Source organism: Numenius arquata, chromosome Z (genome assembly GCF_964106895.1).
Source record: "Numenius arquata chromosome Z, bNumArq3.hap1.1, whole genome shotgun sequence".
Taxonomy (NCBI): Eukaryota; Metazoa; Chordata; class Aves; order Charadriiformes; family Scolopacidae; genus Numenius; species Numenius arquata.
Window position 1 is genome coordinate 11,321,732 of NC_133616.1, and position 17,101 is coordinate 11,338,832.

A 17,101-nucleotide genomic window follows, 5' to 3' on the forward strand; every position below is an offset into this window, starting at 1 on the left:
GCAGCTTTGTTCCTTGAAGCATGTCAAGTCACTGTGTATTGCTCAGTGTTACCAGCCTGCCCTCCTTAGAAGCCAGCAGCAGAGAGACTATTCGCCTGGGCTAGTTAATGTTGTTAATGTTCAAATTTACGTATAAAAAAAAAAAAAAGGCATCTAATGAAGTTGAAAATACTGCATCAAGAAATAGTATGTTTTGAGACTGCTCCCTTAACTTTTGGAAATTCAGGTTATAAAAATGTTATTTTTTTTTTTCTGCTTGGTCAACGGTCATGAAAACCTTATATGTTTTAAGACCCAGAAGTCGAACAAGCCTTGTGACCAGTTGTAAAGAACAGCAGGTGCATCTGCTGGATACCAGAGCACTGCCTGAAGCCATGTCTCCTGGTGAAGTATTTGGTGTGGCCCACAGTGAAATCTCTTTGTTGCTCTTGGTGTGCAGTCATGTTCAACCTTGCTAGCTGGAAATACAGAGAATTTCAGACTCTTTCAGTTAAGTGAGTTGTTCTCTAACACTACCCATTGGATACCAGCAGCAAGGGAAGCTCCCAGTCTCAGTTCAGAAGCTTTTCTTTATGGATGCATTGTCCTGGTCTGCACTTGTTGTCCCCCCTCCAAGAGTTGTGAATTTAATCAATTATCAAGAATTTCTGTTTAGCTACGAAGTCAATAATGTTCATTCTGTATCGATTTGTATTCAACAAACATAAAAGGCTGAGGAACAGTGACGGTTAGGTGGTAGTTACAGGTAGAGCAAATCAAGAAGCTGGCTGTGATTTCAGGTCACAGAGTCTTTCAGCTTGAAGAAATTTCCGAAGCTGGCAAAACTAAGAAAAAAGTATTTCATCTAAAAATTCACTTTTGGACTGCTGTTGTAATGGGCAGAGGTTGTCCAGTGTCTCGGACTCTCCAGTGTTACAGCTGTAAACTTTTTGCCTGCTCTTCCCTCTGTAAAAGGGTAGCTGCTACCTCTAGCAACAAGTATAAAGACACTTTTTTGCTGAGAGGAACACATCAGTGGGGCTAATGTTAACTTTAATCCTAGGAAAAAAAAAAGACGAATTTCATCAATGATCTTTGCAGTAGAACCCAGTTCCCAGAGTCTCCTCTGCAAATGCATGTATGGGGTAGTTCCGGCTCCACACAGTACTGACTTAGAAGGCAACAAATAAACAAATACCAAAGAAGGCAGCAAAGAAAATGGGCTGAGTGGCATAGACATGGGCAAAGGGCAATATAATAATTCTGCTTTTACATCGTGCTTTGTTACAGTTTGAGGGTAGCAGTTTGACAGGGGTGGGGAGTGGTGGTGGCAGTTGTGGTTAAGTGGGAGGGTGAAGGACCGTTGAGATGAGAAAGAGTAATAAAGGAGATGGAAAGGAGAATTGGATTTACTGGAGCCCTTTGGGGAAATACAGTCCTCACGGAGCCAGCAGTCTCCAAAGATGCACTTCATTTTCTTCTAAGTGTTTTGCTGAGCAAAAAAAGACCCTACTGGAAAGTGCCACCCACCAGTGTCTGTCCCTGGAAGCTTATTTCAGACATTCAGCTGGGACATCCCCCAGGCACTTCTCAGCTGGTACCAGTGGTGACATTTACATGTACTTTTAGCCCCTAATAACTGATTACAGTAGAGAGCCAAAGATCATCTTTGAGAGGGCAGCTCTCCTGACATAATTAAGGCATTCCTGAGGGAGGTAATAGAAGGGAGGTTTAATTAGGGGAGGGGGGTCACCTGTAGCTTTGTCTTGGTCCTGAAGCCCAAAATCAGACTGGCCTAAGAGGGCTGAAGCGGAGGGCAAAGTTTCATGATATGAGAGATGCACAATTCATAGCTAGAATTACAGTAGGCTGGGGTTTGATTCTGAGTAATAGGCAATTGTGACTTTTTTAAAGAAAAAGGCAAGATTAGATGAATGAAAAGGAGTGAAATGGAAGAAAATAAATTCCAGCACACCCCATAAAGCATCTCTGGGAGAAGATACTGGAGAATTGTCTTGGTTGCTTTTGGCTTTGTCATTAAATTTTGGACTTGACTCCCCAGGCAGGAATATTACACAAAAGAGAAATGCTGTGGTGGGGAAAGGAAAAATATCTTTGTGGTAACCATTGCAGAGAAAGTATGTAAAAATCCATTATACTAGAGTGTAAGTGACTTGAAGGAAGGCTTCCCATCACTGGGGTTTATTTTCCCTTTTTATTTCTTCACTGGTCATAGAGCATCAGTAAGCCACAGTGGGGAGAGAAGAGCCCTTGGCCAAGCTTTTGATATGTAAGGGCCATGCTGTTGTGTTCACTGGACTTTGTTCGCTGATCTCTCACCCGAAAACTGCTCAGATACAGTTTTGTTTCTGATCTGGCATATGCTTACCCTCACCCTGCTGATTGGGCTCTACTTCTATAGCGAGATTTTCATCAGTTGTGTGATTTTTAGCTTTGGCCAGTGTTTCAGTCTCTTTCATGTGGATTTGGACATTTGAAGGCGTATCCTGTTTAAATGAGTGGCTCCTGTCAGCAAGAGTGAACCAGTTAGCAGAATATTGTGGAACTAGCTCTGAAATAGCTCTCACGGAATCACGGAATTGTCAGAGTTGGAAGGGACCTTCTAGAGATCATCTAGTCCAACTGCCCTGCTAAAGCAGGATTGCCTAGAGCACATTACTCGGGACTGCATCCAGGCGGATCTTGAAAATCTCCAGAGAAGGGGACTCCATGACCTCCCTGGGCAGCCTGTTCCATAGCTCTGTCACCCTCACCATAAAGAAGCTCTTCCTCATATTTGAATGGAACTTCCTATGTTCCAGCTTGTGCCCGTTACCCCTCGTCCTGTCACTGGGAACCACTGAAAAGAGTCCAGCTCCATCCTCCTTCAGCCCACCCTTTAGATACTTTTAAGCATTAATAAGGTCTCCCCTCAGCCTTCTCTTCCCCAGGCTAAAGAGTCCCAGCTCTCTCAGCCTTTCCTCGTAAGGGAGATGCTCCAATCCCTTAATCACCTTCCTTGCCCTACGCTGGACTCTCTCCAGTAGTTCCCTGTCTCTCTTGAACTGGGGAGCCCAGAACTGGATGCAGTATTCCACAGAGTATATCCACAGAGTAGAGAGGGAGAATGACCTCCCTCGACCTAGTGGCCACGCTCTTCCCTGTGCAGCCCAGCATTCCATTGGCCCTCTTGGCAACAAGGGCACATTGCTGGCTCTACTTATCTCTCGATGTGGTATCCGCGGAAATGCCAGGTTTTATACTAGGTAATAAACTGGCAGGGAGTCAAGTTCTTGTGACTGGCCTTGGGGTGGTTATGTGAAGTTCTAGCTGTGAACTGACTCAACTTGCTCAAAGGGAAAACATGCAAAGCTTGTTTATAACCTTTTTTCTTCCCCCACCCCTCCTTTCTTTTGTAACTTCTTGCAATCATAGGGCACACAGTTGATTTTCAGTGCTGCTAAGGAACTGGGACACTTGTCAAAGCTGAAGGTATTGTTCTGCATGGCTCGTGTTAATGTCCGTGTGTGTGAGCATGGAAGTGTCATAGCGCGTAGCATGTCCTGTGCTTCAAGTGGTTTGTCGCTAAGTGCAGTTGCAGAGAGATGCTTTTAAACACATTAAATGTGCTTTTAAATGCATCCTGCTGACACCAGTATTGTGTTTAAATTAACTGTTAAATTTTGTTGTGTGTTTAATCATCAAAAGTAGTTTCTCTCTTCTGTAGATAAGAGTGGTCAGTTTCGTGTATAGATTTAAAATGAAAAAACTAGAGATGTCAGTCTCTGGCCAGTTCCTCCATATTCCTCTGTACATCCTCTATATGTATAAAAGGGAGTCCCTTACGTGATCCTGACAATGAGGTATCAGTGGGAAAGATGATTGTGCTAGCTATTGATGAATTAAATGAACTGTTACAAAAATAACTGTTGCTTATGGAAGAGAGCCTGTGTCTGTAAATTCCTTCTGCGTGGGATCTCTTTACAGGCAAGCTGGCATTTAGCATGAAGGCTGTGTTGATGTGTTTTGACAGTGCATGACGTGACAGTGCATGACATGAGCATTACTAAGTGCACGCCACCTCGTCATAAGCCAATCAAGCATTAATTCACTGGTCACGACGGGAGTGGTATGAAAATAGTGACGCCTTCCAACATTTGGATTGCACTCTGCTGTGGTTTGACTTGTGCTACCAAACAGATATTGTGCAAGAGGAGGCCTAAATCTGAAGCGTCACGGTGCAGAAATTGTGCTGCGAGGAAGAGGGAGCTGAATGTGAACTCTCTCTCAGAGTGCCGTCAGGGAAATCTTCCCGCAGCAAAGGGCGTTCTCCTAAGTGATCAGTGCAATTTCAAAATGCATTCATCGTTTCCTGTGATTTTTTTTTTTTTTTTCTTGTCTTGAGCACTTATTACAGCTGTCTTAGTGCAATTATCTATTTCCCTTGACCAGAAGACACTTTTTACATATGGAAGGTTATGAGCCAAGACAGTACACAGTTCATTTAAGATAGTGCTTATTAGCAATCCTAGTAAGTGGTCTGGACGTGAAGGTGTGTCACTAGAAGCAAACACTTTTCCCCAGCTGCATTTTGAGGCTGTTAGACAGCAGTTAACAGTGACATAACAGTCCCTTAAGTGTGGTTCCCCAGGGGAATGGCTGTCACCGGTGCTGGGAGACAGCCCCATGCACTCCCACAGCCAGGCCGTCCTCCCTGGTGACACGGTGGCTCCCCAGGATTGCACTACCTCCACTGTCCCCAGCTCTTACAGTGCTCCGTGTTGCTTCCGTGGGAGAGATGGGGAAAGAGGAGCTTTGTGTCCAGTGTGGGAGCTGGACCACAGCCTCCAAATGTGACTTCCTTTTCCTGGGAGTATTCCCTTCCCCTTTCAAAAACAATGGCAAGAACCCAGCATTTGGAGGAAGAGAAGACACCCCTGCCCTCTGCGTGTAATCCTGGTATCAAAGGGGGTCAGCTCTGGCTCTGAGTTTGCTCTGTTTCTCCTCCCAGGCCACAAGGACAAGTTTGTCCACAGGCCACTGTGAGTTCTTGTGGCTTGCTTGCATTCCCAGCCATAGTCCCATAGTCAGTGACATTCAGTTATCTTTTACTTCTTCCATGTTTTCTCATTGCTGGAATTTCTTAATATATACAAGGTGGTTTTTGCCCTGGAGTGAGCTGGAAGCTTTGCCTGTTTCCATTCGTACCGGTCAGACGGAGGCCAGCCCTCGGCAGCAGCCTGTCTTAAACTTGGTAACTCTGGGCTGTGTTTTTAGAAAGGCACACAGTTGTGTAAATCAGACAAGCCCTGCTGTGTGTTCAAGCCCTTATTTGCACATCCACATGTGCAAAGCAGCACAGCTACATAGGATTTTATATGCGGCAGGAGAGCTGTACACAGGTGTGAAAGCACTCCACCACCTGAGTTCTGGAGACCTTTAGCTCAGACAGATGGTGTGAACCAACACTGCATCCAAAAATTTCCAGAAGAGTAAAGGTATTACAAGAGTGTAAATTGTTTAGGTGTGTGTAAGCATTGTAGAAATATTTTTGTTGTTGCTGTCCTTTTTTTTTTGGTTTTGTTTTTTTTTTTGCGGGCACATAAAAGCTAGCAGGGAAGGCATGAGTTAAATGGCTCTTCAGAGCCCCTCTCCTGTGCATTTTGCAGTTCCTCTAAAAGCCTGGGAAAATTATGGGATGGATTTTAGGCTGTATTTGTCTTAAATAGAACAGGGGGAACAGAGCTCTAGTGAATCAGATAACTCAGCTGAAAACTGAGACTGACAGACCTGACAAGCACGGGCTCTCGTCCTGACGACAAATCACTTTCACAGTGTATTTTAAAATGCTCGGAACACCAACCATAAAACTGGCACCTTGGTGCCACATATCTGCCTCCCGTTTATTATCAGACTCTTTCTGCTCTGTTTGCTTAATAGTCGGCAGCTGGAGCAGGGAGCAGCAGCCTCCCCTCCCATCCGCTGCCCCCAGGGTAACCACTGAGCTCTGACCAAAGAGATTCTTCCATGAATACCTGTGGAGAATACAAGGATGAATATGAGAGACCAGGAGAAGATAATTTTTTTTTTTTTTTTTTATTCTGCTTGAAGTTGCATAATTATTTGACATAAATATTTGTGGCGAGCAATCTGGGAAGTGCAGGGTAGCACTGTGTGCAGTCCTTTATAGGAACAGTGTGGGATTTGCAGAGGGCAGGTGTGCAGGGGAATGACGGTCGTGGGCTCCTCTGTGTGTAGGTGCAGGTGCTACCAGTCCAGTCCCTGGGTTATTTTTACAGAGTATGTTGAAGTAGATGGCACTGGGAAGCTCTCTTAGAAAGCAGTGACGTGTTGCTGTGCAGTGACAGCACGGGCACCGGTGGGCTGACCATTCAGAGCAGGGTAAAGGAGCTCTTTGGGTGTTGAAGAGAAGAATGCTGACCACCTGGTTTCTGTCACAGTGTGGGGAATCTGGCAGGGAGACCTTGAAAGTCATGTCAACAGATGTGAAAGTCACTCTGCCTCGGGGACACAGCTACCCTGGCTAAATTGGCCTCTCCCGTGAACGTGGCCTTGGGCTCTGGCTGATTTTGTACTCAATCTGACCGTCAGACAGAGAGAGAATGTTTTACCCTCTGCGTACTGAAGTGTGAAGCCACATCATCTCCAGTGGAACTGCTCATGAAGAAAAGGGAGGAAAGCTGTTGCTCCCCTAAGGACAGCTTGTCGCTAAAGGTACTTTGCAGTGTATGGAGTGCTGGGCCAGCAGCAGCCTGCATGGGGGAAAGGGGCAAGCTGAGGCATGTCTCCACAACTCAAGAAGGCACAGCGCAAAACTTGTCTGAGGTAGTGCTGGCTTGAGGCATCTTCTGTACAGTTTAATGCAGGACCATGTGAAGGTGCTAGCTAGATGTCTGTGAGGAGCATGGCACACACCTGGCGCTGCTCCTGGACTGGCAGCGAGACCCATCTCCATGGGGCAGGAGGTGGATGCTGGTGGATAATGAACAGGAACAAGCACCAGGCAGTGTGAAGAATCACCAGGCTGCGAGGTAGCCAGAAGGCTTGTCAGCGTGAAATGCACTCGTGATGCCACACACTAGGCGTGCTTTACTCAAAGACAATTTAGTGGAAGAATCTCCTGTAAATTGTCTCTTATCAGAGACTGCGTCATGCTCAAAGTAGAGATAAGTTGCCTTTGCATGATTTGCCTGCATTTTTTTCATGAGTGCTCCAGCAGCCCAGCTGCAACCGGCTGGCCTGGCCCTCCAGCAGCTCAAACAGTTAGAATTTGGGGTTTGTTTTCCCTGAAACCGAGACTAAGCATCAGAGAGAAAAAGCTTAGTGAAATACCAAAGGATGACACGTCCCTGTAGTCAGGCAGGAGACTAACAGGGATATGCTCCGATGGCAGGGAAGGGAATCCCTTCCCAAGGGATTCCTGGCTCTTTGCTATTAGAGGTGGTGCGTCTTAATGGGAACAGCTTTTTCTTTTAGCAAAGGTATTTTCTAGAGCATGTCGCTTGTTTGTTTTTGTTCCTCTACAGCAATGATACAATGTATTAGTGACATTTATAGATGGAAGAATTAAAAAAATCCACAAACAATATTGAACAACTTTGCCCGATACCTGGTTCTCAGAATCTCTTGATTGAGATGGTGTTTTCAGAGTTGTTGTGGTTGCTCTAAAATAACAGGGGTACCAAACAGACTCCTATCTGGGTTTCCTGAGAGACCAATGGTGATTTTTAAATTGTTGCTTATCTCTGTCCGGTTCCTTTCCTTATTCCTCTCTTCTATGCCTGCACGAAACAGAGAAAGCGAGTTTATTTTCAAGTTAAGCTGTAATAAATGACTCTGAGAGACTCCGTTAAGCATTCCTTAAATAGCTGAATTAATGCTGTGGCCATGTAGCCACAGCATGAATCCAGGGAAAGAGGTGATACTGGTGACTCCTTTTCTTTTAGTCTCTGACACCATACTCATGTCAAATGTAATGGTTGTTGCAGGATCATATGGTGAGAGAAGAAACTAGGAGCCTCACTCCAAAGCAGTGTGCTGTTTTGGATCTGGCACTGGATACGATCAAAGTAAGTGGCTCCATTTCTGTCTCTGTCATTCCCTTGCTCCATCCCCAAATTCTGTTTGGGAGGATAGTGCCTGGGACCGTGGGTCAGGAGGTGGCAGGAGTCTGTCACTGCTGCTACAGCAGTAAAAGCACAAAGTGAGTGCTACTGCCATGTTTGTGTAAAACTGAATAGACTCAGGTGACTGGCATGTGCCAGGAGACAGCATATTTATATTTAAGTGCTTTGGAAGAGGAAAGCCATGAGCAGTTGGTATCAGTTGGTCTAAGAGCTGGATTTCCAATACAGAAGCTGTTTTGTGAATTTCTCCTGCTCCTCCCCATTTGCACACACAATAATGTGCTGGTTGCAATTCTTACTCGGAATTTTTCCTATTTCTTTTTACTCTTAGCAATATTTCCATGCTGGTGGGAATGGTTTGAAGAAAACCTTCTTGGAGAAGAGTCCAGACCTGCAGTCACTTCGCTATGCTCTCTCTCTCTACACTCAGACCACAGACACTCTCATCAAAACCTTTGTCCAGACACAAACAGCTCAGGGTAAGACTCTTTTGTGGTGTTGGCAAAGTTGAATGGAGCTATCTGCTCTGTTCGTAATTGCTCTCTCTTGTACTGCCAGTTAGTAGAGTGCTTTTGGCAGCAACGTTTCTGGAAACGTGACAGTTCAGAGCTTTTGAAACTGGGAAGGAGGAAAAGGTTTGGGTTTTTTCCCACTCAACAACTACATTTTGAGAGAACAGAAATATGTGAAACATAAGGCCTGGGGTGTTTGTGGTCTTTTTTTCTGCAATCCTCACTTAAGAGTCACGTTTCATGAATTAATGTGGGTGAGTGACTTGAAAGAAGTGAAATTTGAAGTTACTGTACTGAGACTTACGGGGTGGTGTGAGAGACCATTTCAGCAAGACACCGCCACAGAAACTAGTCAGTGCCTGTGTCACAGGCCAGTTGCCAGCTGCCCGGGTAGTCCTGACTGAGGCTGGTTGACAGCAATGGGATGAGTCACGGAGCTACACACTGCCTGTAAAGGGAGAAGTCTCTTAGGAGAGTAACTTAGGAGGGTGTTTTGTCTGCAGCCAGCACAGGATACATGTGAGCAAGATGATTACAAATCACCACAATATATTAGTAAGCTGCTGGGATGCATCACTGAAGTTCTTTGGTAGTTCTTTGGGAAGGCACAATAGTGGTGCTATTTGATTGATTTGGTGCTATTTCATTGCTTTCATGTTGTACAGAATAATTTGGTCTCTCATCGGGGACCTTCACTGGCTGACTAAGAATCTCACAAGTCCCAGGAAGAGGAGACAGATAATATTAGAGGTTCGGTGAAAACTGAAAAGGATGTTTTAAGTTTTCAGGTTGCTTAAATGCAAGCCTTGGCATTGGGCTACTACATCCCAGCGGCAAAACTCATACAATTCCATGGGGGTGTCTTTCTGCCAGCTTTTTGCTTGGGGTCCTTTTTCCTTTAATCCTTCCAAGCCTATGAGAGCTGGTGACCCCACAGACTGTACTAACTCTGTCAGCTTACTGTCACATGGGGAGCCCTGAAATCAAGGGGAAAGCACTCTCTAGCCAACACACTTTTCCTTCATGCACAAATGAGACTGTTTGATACTGGCATTCCCCAGCCAGTGGAGAAAGCACAGAGAATTCTTGAGCAAAACAAGGTTTGTTTTTTAAAGTGAAAAGTTGAGTGTAGTTTTGGGGGACTGAATCATCCCTGCCTTTAGCAGCATGATATATTCTTGCTTAGGTTGAAATAAACTGCATTAAAACACTGAAGTTAACTAAAGCCAGTACATGTGTCTGAGAGAATGGTCCTGTAGCTGTGTCCCGGCAGAGCAACGATGACATCCAGTGGCCAGACAGGTCAAAGACTGCTACATCCCGCAGGGGACTCCAGGAACCTGGCTGTTGCCATTAGAGTTACACAGAACACTTTTTAACCGCAAACTTGTGTGCACGGTCTGTTTTCAGTCTTTGCTGTTCTATGGCAGATATTTCCCATTATATATCCAGACCGTGAACTGAAGCTAGTTTTTTATGCGGAACCTGTTATCTTGTTGTGATGAGCCAGGACATACGGATGTGTGCAGCACTGCTCTTCTACACTCTGTGCTACAGTCAGGAGTGTGTAAATTGCAAATTCAAAGCTGATATGAGGAAGCAGCTTCATGCAATGCATGATTTGACTGTAAAAACTCCACTGGGGGTGAGTGTTTAGCAGATACACAAAGAGAATTGAAAATCGTCAGAGAGCAGCAGAATATAGAGAGTTGCCCCAGAAGTGTGTGTTTGTTGGGTATTTTTAATTTTCTTTAAGAAGCTTGGAAAGAATTAAGTTCTAGTTTTAGGACGAAAGACAGACTCATTTATGAGGTCAACAATCATATCTCATAGCTGACTGATGACATTTCTTGTGGCTTGTCTGAACCTCTTCAGGACACAGGTACCACATGCGGTGGGCCACTTAACTGGTCCAAATCAGCATCTTCTACATTCGTAGGCTTGGAGTTTTGGACCCTGTTTGGGCAACAAAAGACTGGAGCTACACCACCCAATATCTGTAGGATCAATGATGGAATATCTCTGAGAAAGGCCTGACTTGCTCCTGGGTTTGGGGCTGGAAAAGAACGTTGCTTGCATACACTTCTCAGTAACCCCAGTTGATAGATTGGCTTGGAGACCTGCTCGTGTGTTGGAGGGAGAGAAGGGGCAGCACCAATATTTACAGCTGCCATCTGCTCACCAGAGCTCTGATGCTTCCCTTTGCATAAGTCAGGCTTCTCACAAGCCTATGGGGGGAATGGCTGCAGGCAGAACTATTTAAATGCTGACTCTTCACGGCTCAATGCTTGCATCTTCCAGTTTGTGAGGTATCTGTTGCCCTTGTTTTCTTCCTGAGCAGGCTGCAATAGCACTATGCCATGAAGGGTTTGCTCTGCAAAGTTGGATCAAGGCTTGTGGTTTAGTTTTACCAGCACAAATTCTGTTCCTGTTTTAACCCAGACAATCCCTTGCTCTCCAAAGCCTGTGTTGGTGCAGAAGATCTGAGAGGATATCTTGTCTATTAAGAGCTAGAATATTTGTCTTGTGTTTGTTTAATGACACCACTAATTGGATGGTAATTCACACTCTTCTCTCTTTATCCTGCTTGCCTCTTGCCTTTTGAATTCATGTCTCAGTGCATGATGGGAAAGGTATTAGGTTTACCGCTAATGAGGACGTTCTTCCTGATAAGGGTATGTTCAAGACTAATGTTGTTACCATAACAACATTAGCCAGCTGCCTTGCTTTTGAAGTCGTCTTTCCCATGCTCAGGAACCTTTTCCAGAGACCCTCTCCCTTTAGCTCCCTGTAGAAGTGAACTTTCTCCAAACACTTGCATCCCTCAGATGGAGCCACAGGTTGCACGGTGTAGAAGTCTGTACCCTGCCTGAGAGCCTGTCCCCAAGCTTGGCGTTTATCCATGGGATGTGAAAGCTGTCTGCAAAAATGGACCGTTTCTTGAGAGATGCTACAGCCTTGTTCCCCTGCCTTATTACCGTGGGCTGTGTATTGCTGTTTCCAGTCCTAGACTTGCATGCATGTGGTCTGCTGAGACAGGCTACTGGTAATGTCTGATATGCACTCAAGGTTATGGCCAAGCTTGAAAGATCTGGCTTGAAGGGGGTGGTGGTGGTGGTTGTTAGCTAAAAGTCTGGGTGCTCAGGAGAGCCTTAAAAATAAGTCTTATGTTTCATCTCTCAATTTATTTTCTGCTGTCCAAAGTCTTTTTGTTTTATTAGGTGAAATATGTCTGTAACCCATTGCACGAGCTCAGTTCTGCAGTTTCACCTTCCAGCATCACAATACCAATGAGATATTCTTGTCGAGATTTAGATCTGCTTGCCACTAAATGTGCAAGTACGTGTATATACACAGTTGTATGTGATCAGAATATTTTTCACTGGGCATCTACAAAGTGGTTCTTTGTCTCTGGACATTTGAGTTATTAGAAAAAGATTTTTGTATGAAAAGACAAGAATGAAGGTAGAAAAGAAAATGTCTAAATTTCGTCTGCCTTAAAGGTAATGATACAGTTTTGCTGTCATTCCTCTGAAGCACCAGTGTCTCCTGTACAGCTTATTAATTACACTAAAGATCAGTAAAATGAAGACCTGAGTGTTTGGCAGCTGACGTTTCTGCAGGTGTAGCCTGTTAAAGTTGTTACATACTGTTGGTAATCTTGTCTGTTCCCATGGAAAACGGCAACAGCGTAAGTGACATATCTGCACCATCAGATGGGTCAGGTCAGTAATTAAGCCTATCAATTTTAAAGCTCTTGTGCTTATGTACAGAAAAGAAGGAACAGTGCCCTTCCAAGAAAACAGAACATTCAAAATCCTGTACAAATGTTACAGCCTAGAGGCTGTTCATTGTATTCAGGTTAAGAATGAGAATCTACCCTGAGATAATAGTTTGAAGTTCTGTTATGTTTGCTCAGATACTTTTACTTGTATATTAATGTGACTTTCACTGCCTACAGTTCTGTGCCATGTAATTCTCTTCAGAGAATTGCACAGATTAGCTCTCAACCTCTTGGTTTTTAAATGAGTGTTTTTGCTGCCTGCAGACTGTTCTTGTGAAAGTCGACGTGTTAGATCTATCTAATCAAAATGTTTGTTTAATGATATCCTTCAAGCTCCTTATCTTGAATTTCAAACACACCAATTCTTTCACTTACTAACATGTCTTAGCCCCAAAATTGACAAAATAACACACTGCTGTTCGTAGGTACCCAATTACCCTGTAGGTATCCCAATTACAACAGCATTGCTAATTGTCAACCTGAGATCAGACGGTTATCAAAGAGAAAGTAAAATCAATCTCACTAACTTATCATAGACTTCATTTTCATTTTGCAAAGAAGTTTTTTTCTGTAATTTACATGACATCTTGGCTTTTCTACCCAGAAAAATGTCGTTTCCACATTTTGCATGATAATTATGATTAAAAGTTATAAACTCAAAACTATCATAATACACGAATTGTAAAGTTCATGAGACCTTCTCCCTGTGTTACAACATCTTTGCCTCTGTGAAGCTACGTCTTGTTTTCTCCCTGGCTAATTGATGAAGGGAAATAAGTATGCGAGTTGTGAGCTCTTGTCTCTCATCATTTTTGGGGCACAAGAGTGAAGGCATCCTCATTATCCTCCAAAGGGAAGCAGATAGGCTGTCAGGACGACAACCTTTATTGGATGTACAACATGGGAAAAAGCTCCTTAGAGGGTGAGACTACACTATGGCTCAGTGCAAATCAATAACATCTTTGTCTTTTTTTTCCTAGACTTCCTCTCTGGTGTGTTTTTTTTCTTGTTTGTTTGTTTGTTTTGTTGGGTTTTTTGTCTTCCCTTCTTTCCTGAGCAGATAGGAATGCCAATGCCCACCACTGGAATGCCTGCATGTACACACAATAGCTTGGCAGGAATCTCTGAAAAATCCCCATGAGGGTCCATTGTCGAGCTTTAGGTCTCTTAAATTCTCTTAAAATTCTTACTAGTGTTCTTAACAGGATGCAATCTTTATGGTGGAGTGCAAAAAACGTTAGTGTTTATGTGTGTTGGGCATGCAAGCCTGATGTTATTTTGCATTAATGTTCCATTATCGATGTTGACTGAAGAGCTGGCCGAGGAAGATGTACTTTGAAAATGCCATATTGTCTTGCTGAGGCCATAAACCAACAAATGGGTGCCAACAAACAGTAATCTGTGTCTGCATGGTGGGGGGTGTGTGTCAATTCTCTCCCGACAGGCTCTGGTGTGGATGATCCTGTGGGTGAAGTGTCCATACAGATCGACCTGTACACCCACCCAGGAACTGGTGAACACAAGGTCACAGTGAAAGGTACGGCAAAGCGTGTGTTACTGCTCAGGCTCCGCGACTGCGTCCAGGCAGATCTCCAGTTGGCAGCCATCGTATCCCTGCGTTAGCTCATGCAATGTGAATTCAGAGCTGCTTTCTCTGTTTCGCATCAGGAATGTGTAGGGAAAACAGCAAATGAGCTTGTCCTGCCAGTGACATAGCAATGTACAGACCCGTTGTTTATTGGCAATGATAGACGAAGTAAACAAAAATCAGATGATGGCTCTCACCAGGCGCCACAGTTCAGGCTGCGCTGCAGAGAGCGGGGCAGGACGACATTGTGAAATTGTGTAGTGTAAAGCGAGAGATCACGGAGCCGCTAAGAGTTCGGAGGCTCCTCTCCCCCGTCCAGAAGGCCACGCTGGTCCCTGAAGAGCTGCTCTGAAAATAACCAAAGCGGTGATTCGTCTCAGGCTTCCTCTTCCTCCTTCGTCTCCTTTGCACGAATACAGCATATTTAACTACTTTAATTTCCTCTGAAGTTTTATATAAACAGCTCTTCAGGCCTCTCTTCTGCTGGCTAAATCTACACTGCAATGCAGGAGCTGGTTCCTGTGCTTCAGTCTGTTCCCTGCAGTGACCCCAGAGAGAATGAAAATTAAGGAGCTAATAATTCTGGGCTCTGGAATCACCCACGGCTCACAGGCTTTGTTTGCCTTACCTCCACTCTCATGTTCCTTTTCAACAGAGACCTTAATATCAGCCCCCCAAATGCCCTGTTTTTCCCTCAACCCACACATAAAGTAGAGTTAAGCACTGAACTGGCAGGGCAGCCTGCCCGGAGCTGCGTGACAGCCTGGTTTCTTTAGACTAATTTCTTGACTATGCATACGGCAAAAGCTAAGTGCTGTCCCAAGCATTAAATTCCCTTTACAGAATTACTCTGCAGCAAAAAAGCATATCTTTGTATTACAGAAAAGTCCTGCCCACGGGTGTCAGGACACTCGCGTGTTTTGAGACTTTGTCCTCTGAAACAAGAAGTTGAAAGCAGAGCAGAAAGGTGTCCAGAGTAATGGGAACAGGTGAGTATTTACTGTAAAACTGGTTGGTTTTTTCACTCTTTTCCAGTTGTGGCGGCCAACGACCTGAAGTGGCAAACATCCGGCATGTTCCGTCCGTTCGTTGAAATCACCATGATCGGGCCCCATCAGAGTGACAAGAAGAGGAAGTTCACAACCAAGTCAAAGAGCAACAACTGGGCTCCCAAATACAATGAAACCTTTCACTTGTAAGTGTGAAAAATAGCCTGGGGATCTGACATGGCCAGTGCAGATGCAGAAGAGAGATAGGGTTTTCCAGTGTCCACAAACAGCCTGCTCAGGGCTCAAAGGAGCACTTGAACCAGTAGCTTGGCCCAGAGTTTGGTGTCTTGGCAGGAAAAGCTAGATTTTGGGGTCTTTTGCTGTGGGTGGGATGCTGAGGTCTGTTCTATACCAGCAGTGTCCTTTGGCTACCTTCTGAAACGCACTGTGTGTCCTATCAATGTATTTTACTGTGCTCCATCATTTTAATAAACTTTGTATCTTTTACTAGTAGAGTTGAGGCTAAAAGTTCACAACGTATTTTTAGTTATTTTAATTTTAATGTGTGATTTATCCCATCTTGACCTGTGGGAAATGCTTTCTGAACTTGTTGCCAAGGATACAGCCCTTGGAAGTGGTAGTAAGTTGCACTGCTAAAATTGCCGTCTTTTTAATACCAAGTATTGATCTCGTCTTATTTGGCTTTTGTTATTATAAAGGCATCTTCCTTCTCAGGAGGCTCAACAAAGGGAGCTACAGATTAGTGCTCACCCAGCTGTACAGTGAGGATGAGAGGAGAGGAGAGGAGATGACCAGCAGAACATCTTGGGGGAGAGGGACTATCCGTGTAATTTTTCTTTGATGTGGTGGAAGGCAGGCTTCCTCTAAGTTAAGAGATTTTGTCCCTTTTTTTTTTAATATTCTTTTAATTTTAGAAACATCAGAAAGATTGGCGATGTATTTTATTAGCTTTTGCTTTAATGGAAGGTTCTGCATATTTAACAAAGACTTCATCTAATTAAAATATTAATTACTGAAATGAAGCAACCTGAACAGAAGCAGAAATGTTTAAAGTCATCTTAGTTGAAAATCCATTAGCATGGCTTTAATGTTCTCTGCTCCTCTCATTTCACAGTTTCACACACACACGCACACACACATGCAAAGGCAAGTTGATATGGGCTGTTTGGTTTTTGTCTTTAAGTAGCCAGGTTGTCTTTATTGTCCACGAAACAGCAAAAACGCCTATGTGCCATAGGTTTTCCTTCTCCCTCTCTGACCAGGGTTTCCTGTAGAGAGGAGTTTTCTGTGGCTTACCTAAGCACTCTTTATTTTGCAGGGGAATTTATATGTTCTGAGAAAGTATAAATAAACCTGGGTGTGTTTTTCAGCATTCTGGGGAATGAAGACGGCCCTGATGCCTACGAGCTCCAAGTCTGCGTGAAGGATTACTGCTTTGCTCGGGAGGACCGAGTGCTGGGGATAGCAGTGATGCAGCTCAGAGACATAGCAGACAAGGGAAGCTGCGCCTGCTGGTGCCCCCTGGGGCGCAGGATTCACATGGATGAGACTGGACTTACAGTCCTGAGGATTCTCTCTCAAAGAACCAACGATGAAGTTGCCAGAGAATTTGTAAAGTTGAAATCTGAGTCCCGTTCCACGGAGGAAGGCACCTGAGCTGTGCCGTGTAGTGTTCCCTTTTCTCTTCTGCCTTGTGCCAATATGTGCAAGTGTTCAACAATTCTCTTTTATTAATTACAAAAAGTTTTTTTCATGTTGTCTTTGTCAGCTCTGGTAGCGCACGTGTGCTGTACAGGAAACAAATCCATCAATCTGATGTGAATTATTTATTTTTTAGTAGCTGGGTAAGACACCATAGAGAATGAGACAATCTCTTCTTATTTAAGATGCAAATTCTGCTTTGTGTATATAAATTATTTTATATTGGAGGCTGAGTATGCTGGGTTTTGTTGATATGCAGCACTGTGATTTTTATCCTCTGAAGTTGGCAGACATTAAAAAGGTTCTACATAATCACACCATGATACAAACACACAACTGTGTGGAAATTGGGAGAAGAGGAATGATTTGGGATTTTGGCA

At 44.1% G+C, this 17,101-nt stretch overlaps 1 protein-coding gene across 1 annotated transcript in view; it reads left to right on the forward strand.

The window, feature by feature from the left end:
- The window catches only part of UNC13B (unc-13 homolog B), a 191,342-nt gene extending 174,666 nt beyond the window's left edge, over positions 1-16,676 (forward strand). Inside the window, exons 33-38 of the mRNA XM_074166749.1 lie at positions 3,415-3,471; positions 7,989-8,069; positions 8,458-8,605; positions 13,867-13,959; positions 15,046-15,205; positions 16,391-16,676. Of these exons, the coding sequence (XP_074022850.1) occupies positions 3,415-3,471; positions 7,989-8,069; positions 8,458-8,605; positions 13,867-13,959; positions 15,046-15,205; positions 16,391-16,676 (825 nt within the window). The remainder of the gene's footprint in view (positions 1-3,414; positions 3,472-7,988; positions 8,070-8,457; positions 8,606-13,866; positions 13,960-15,045; positions 15,206-16,390) is intronic.
- Positions 16,677-17,101: the final 425 nt, after the last annotated feature.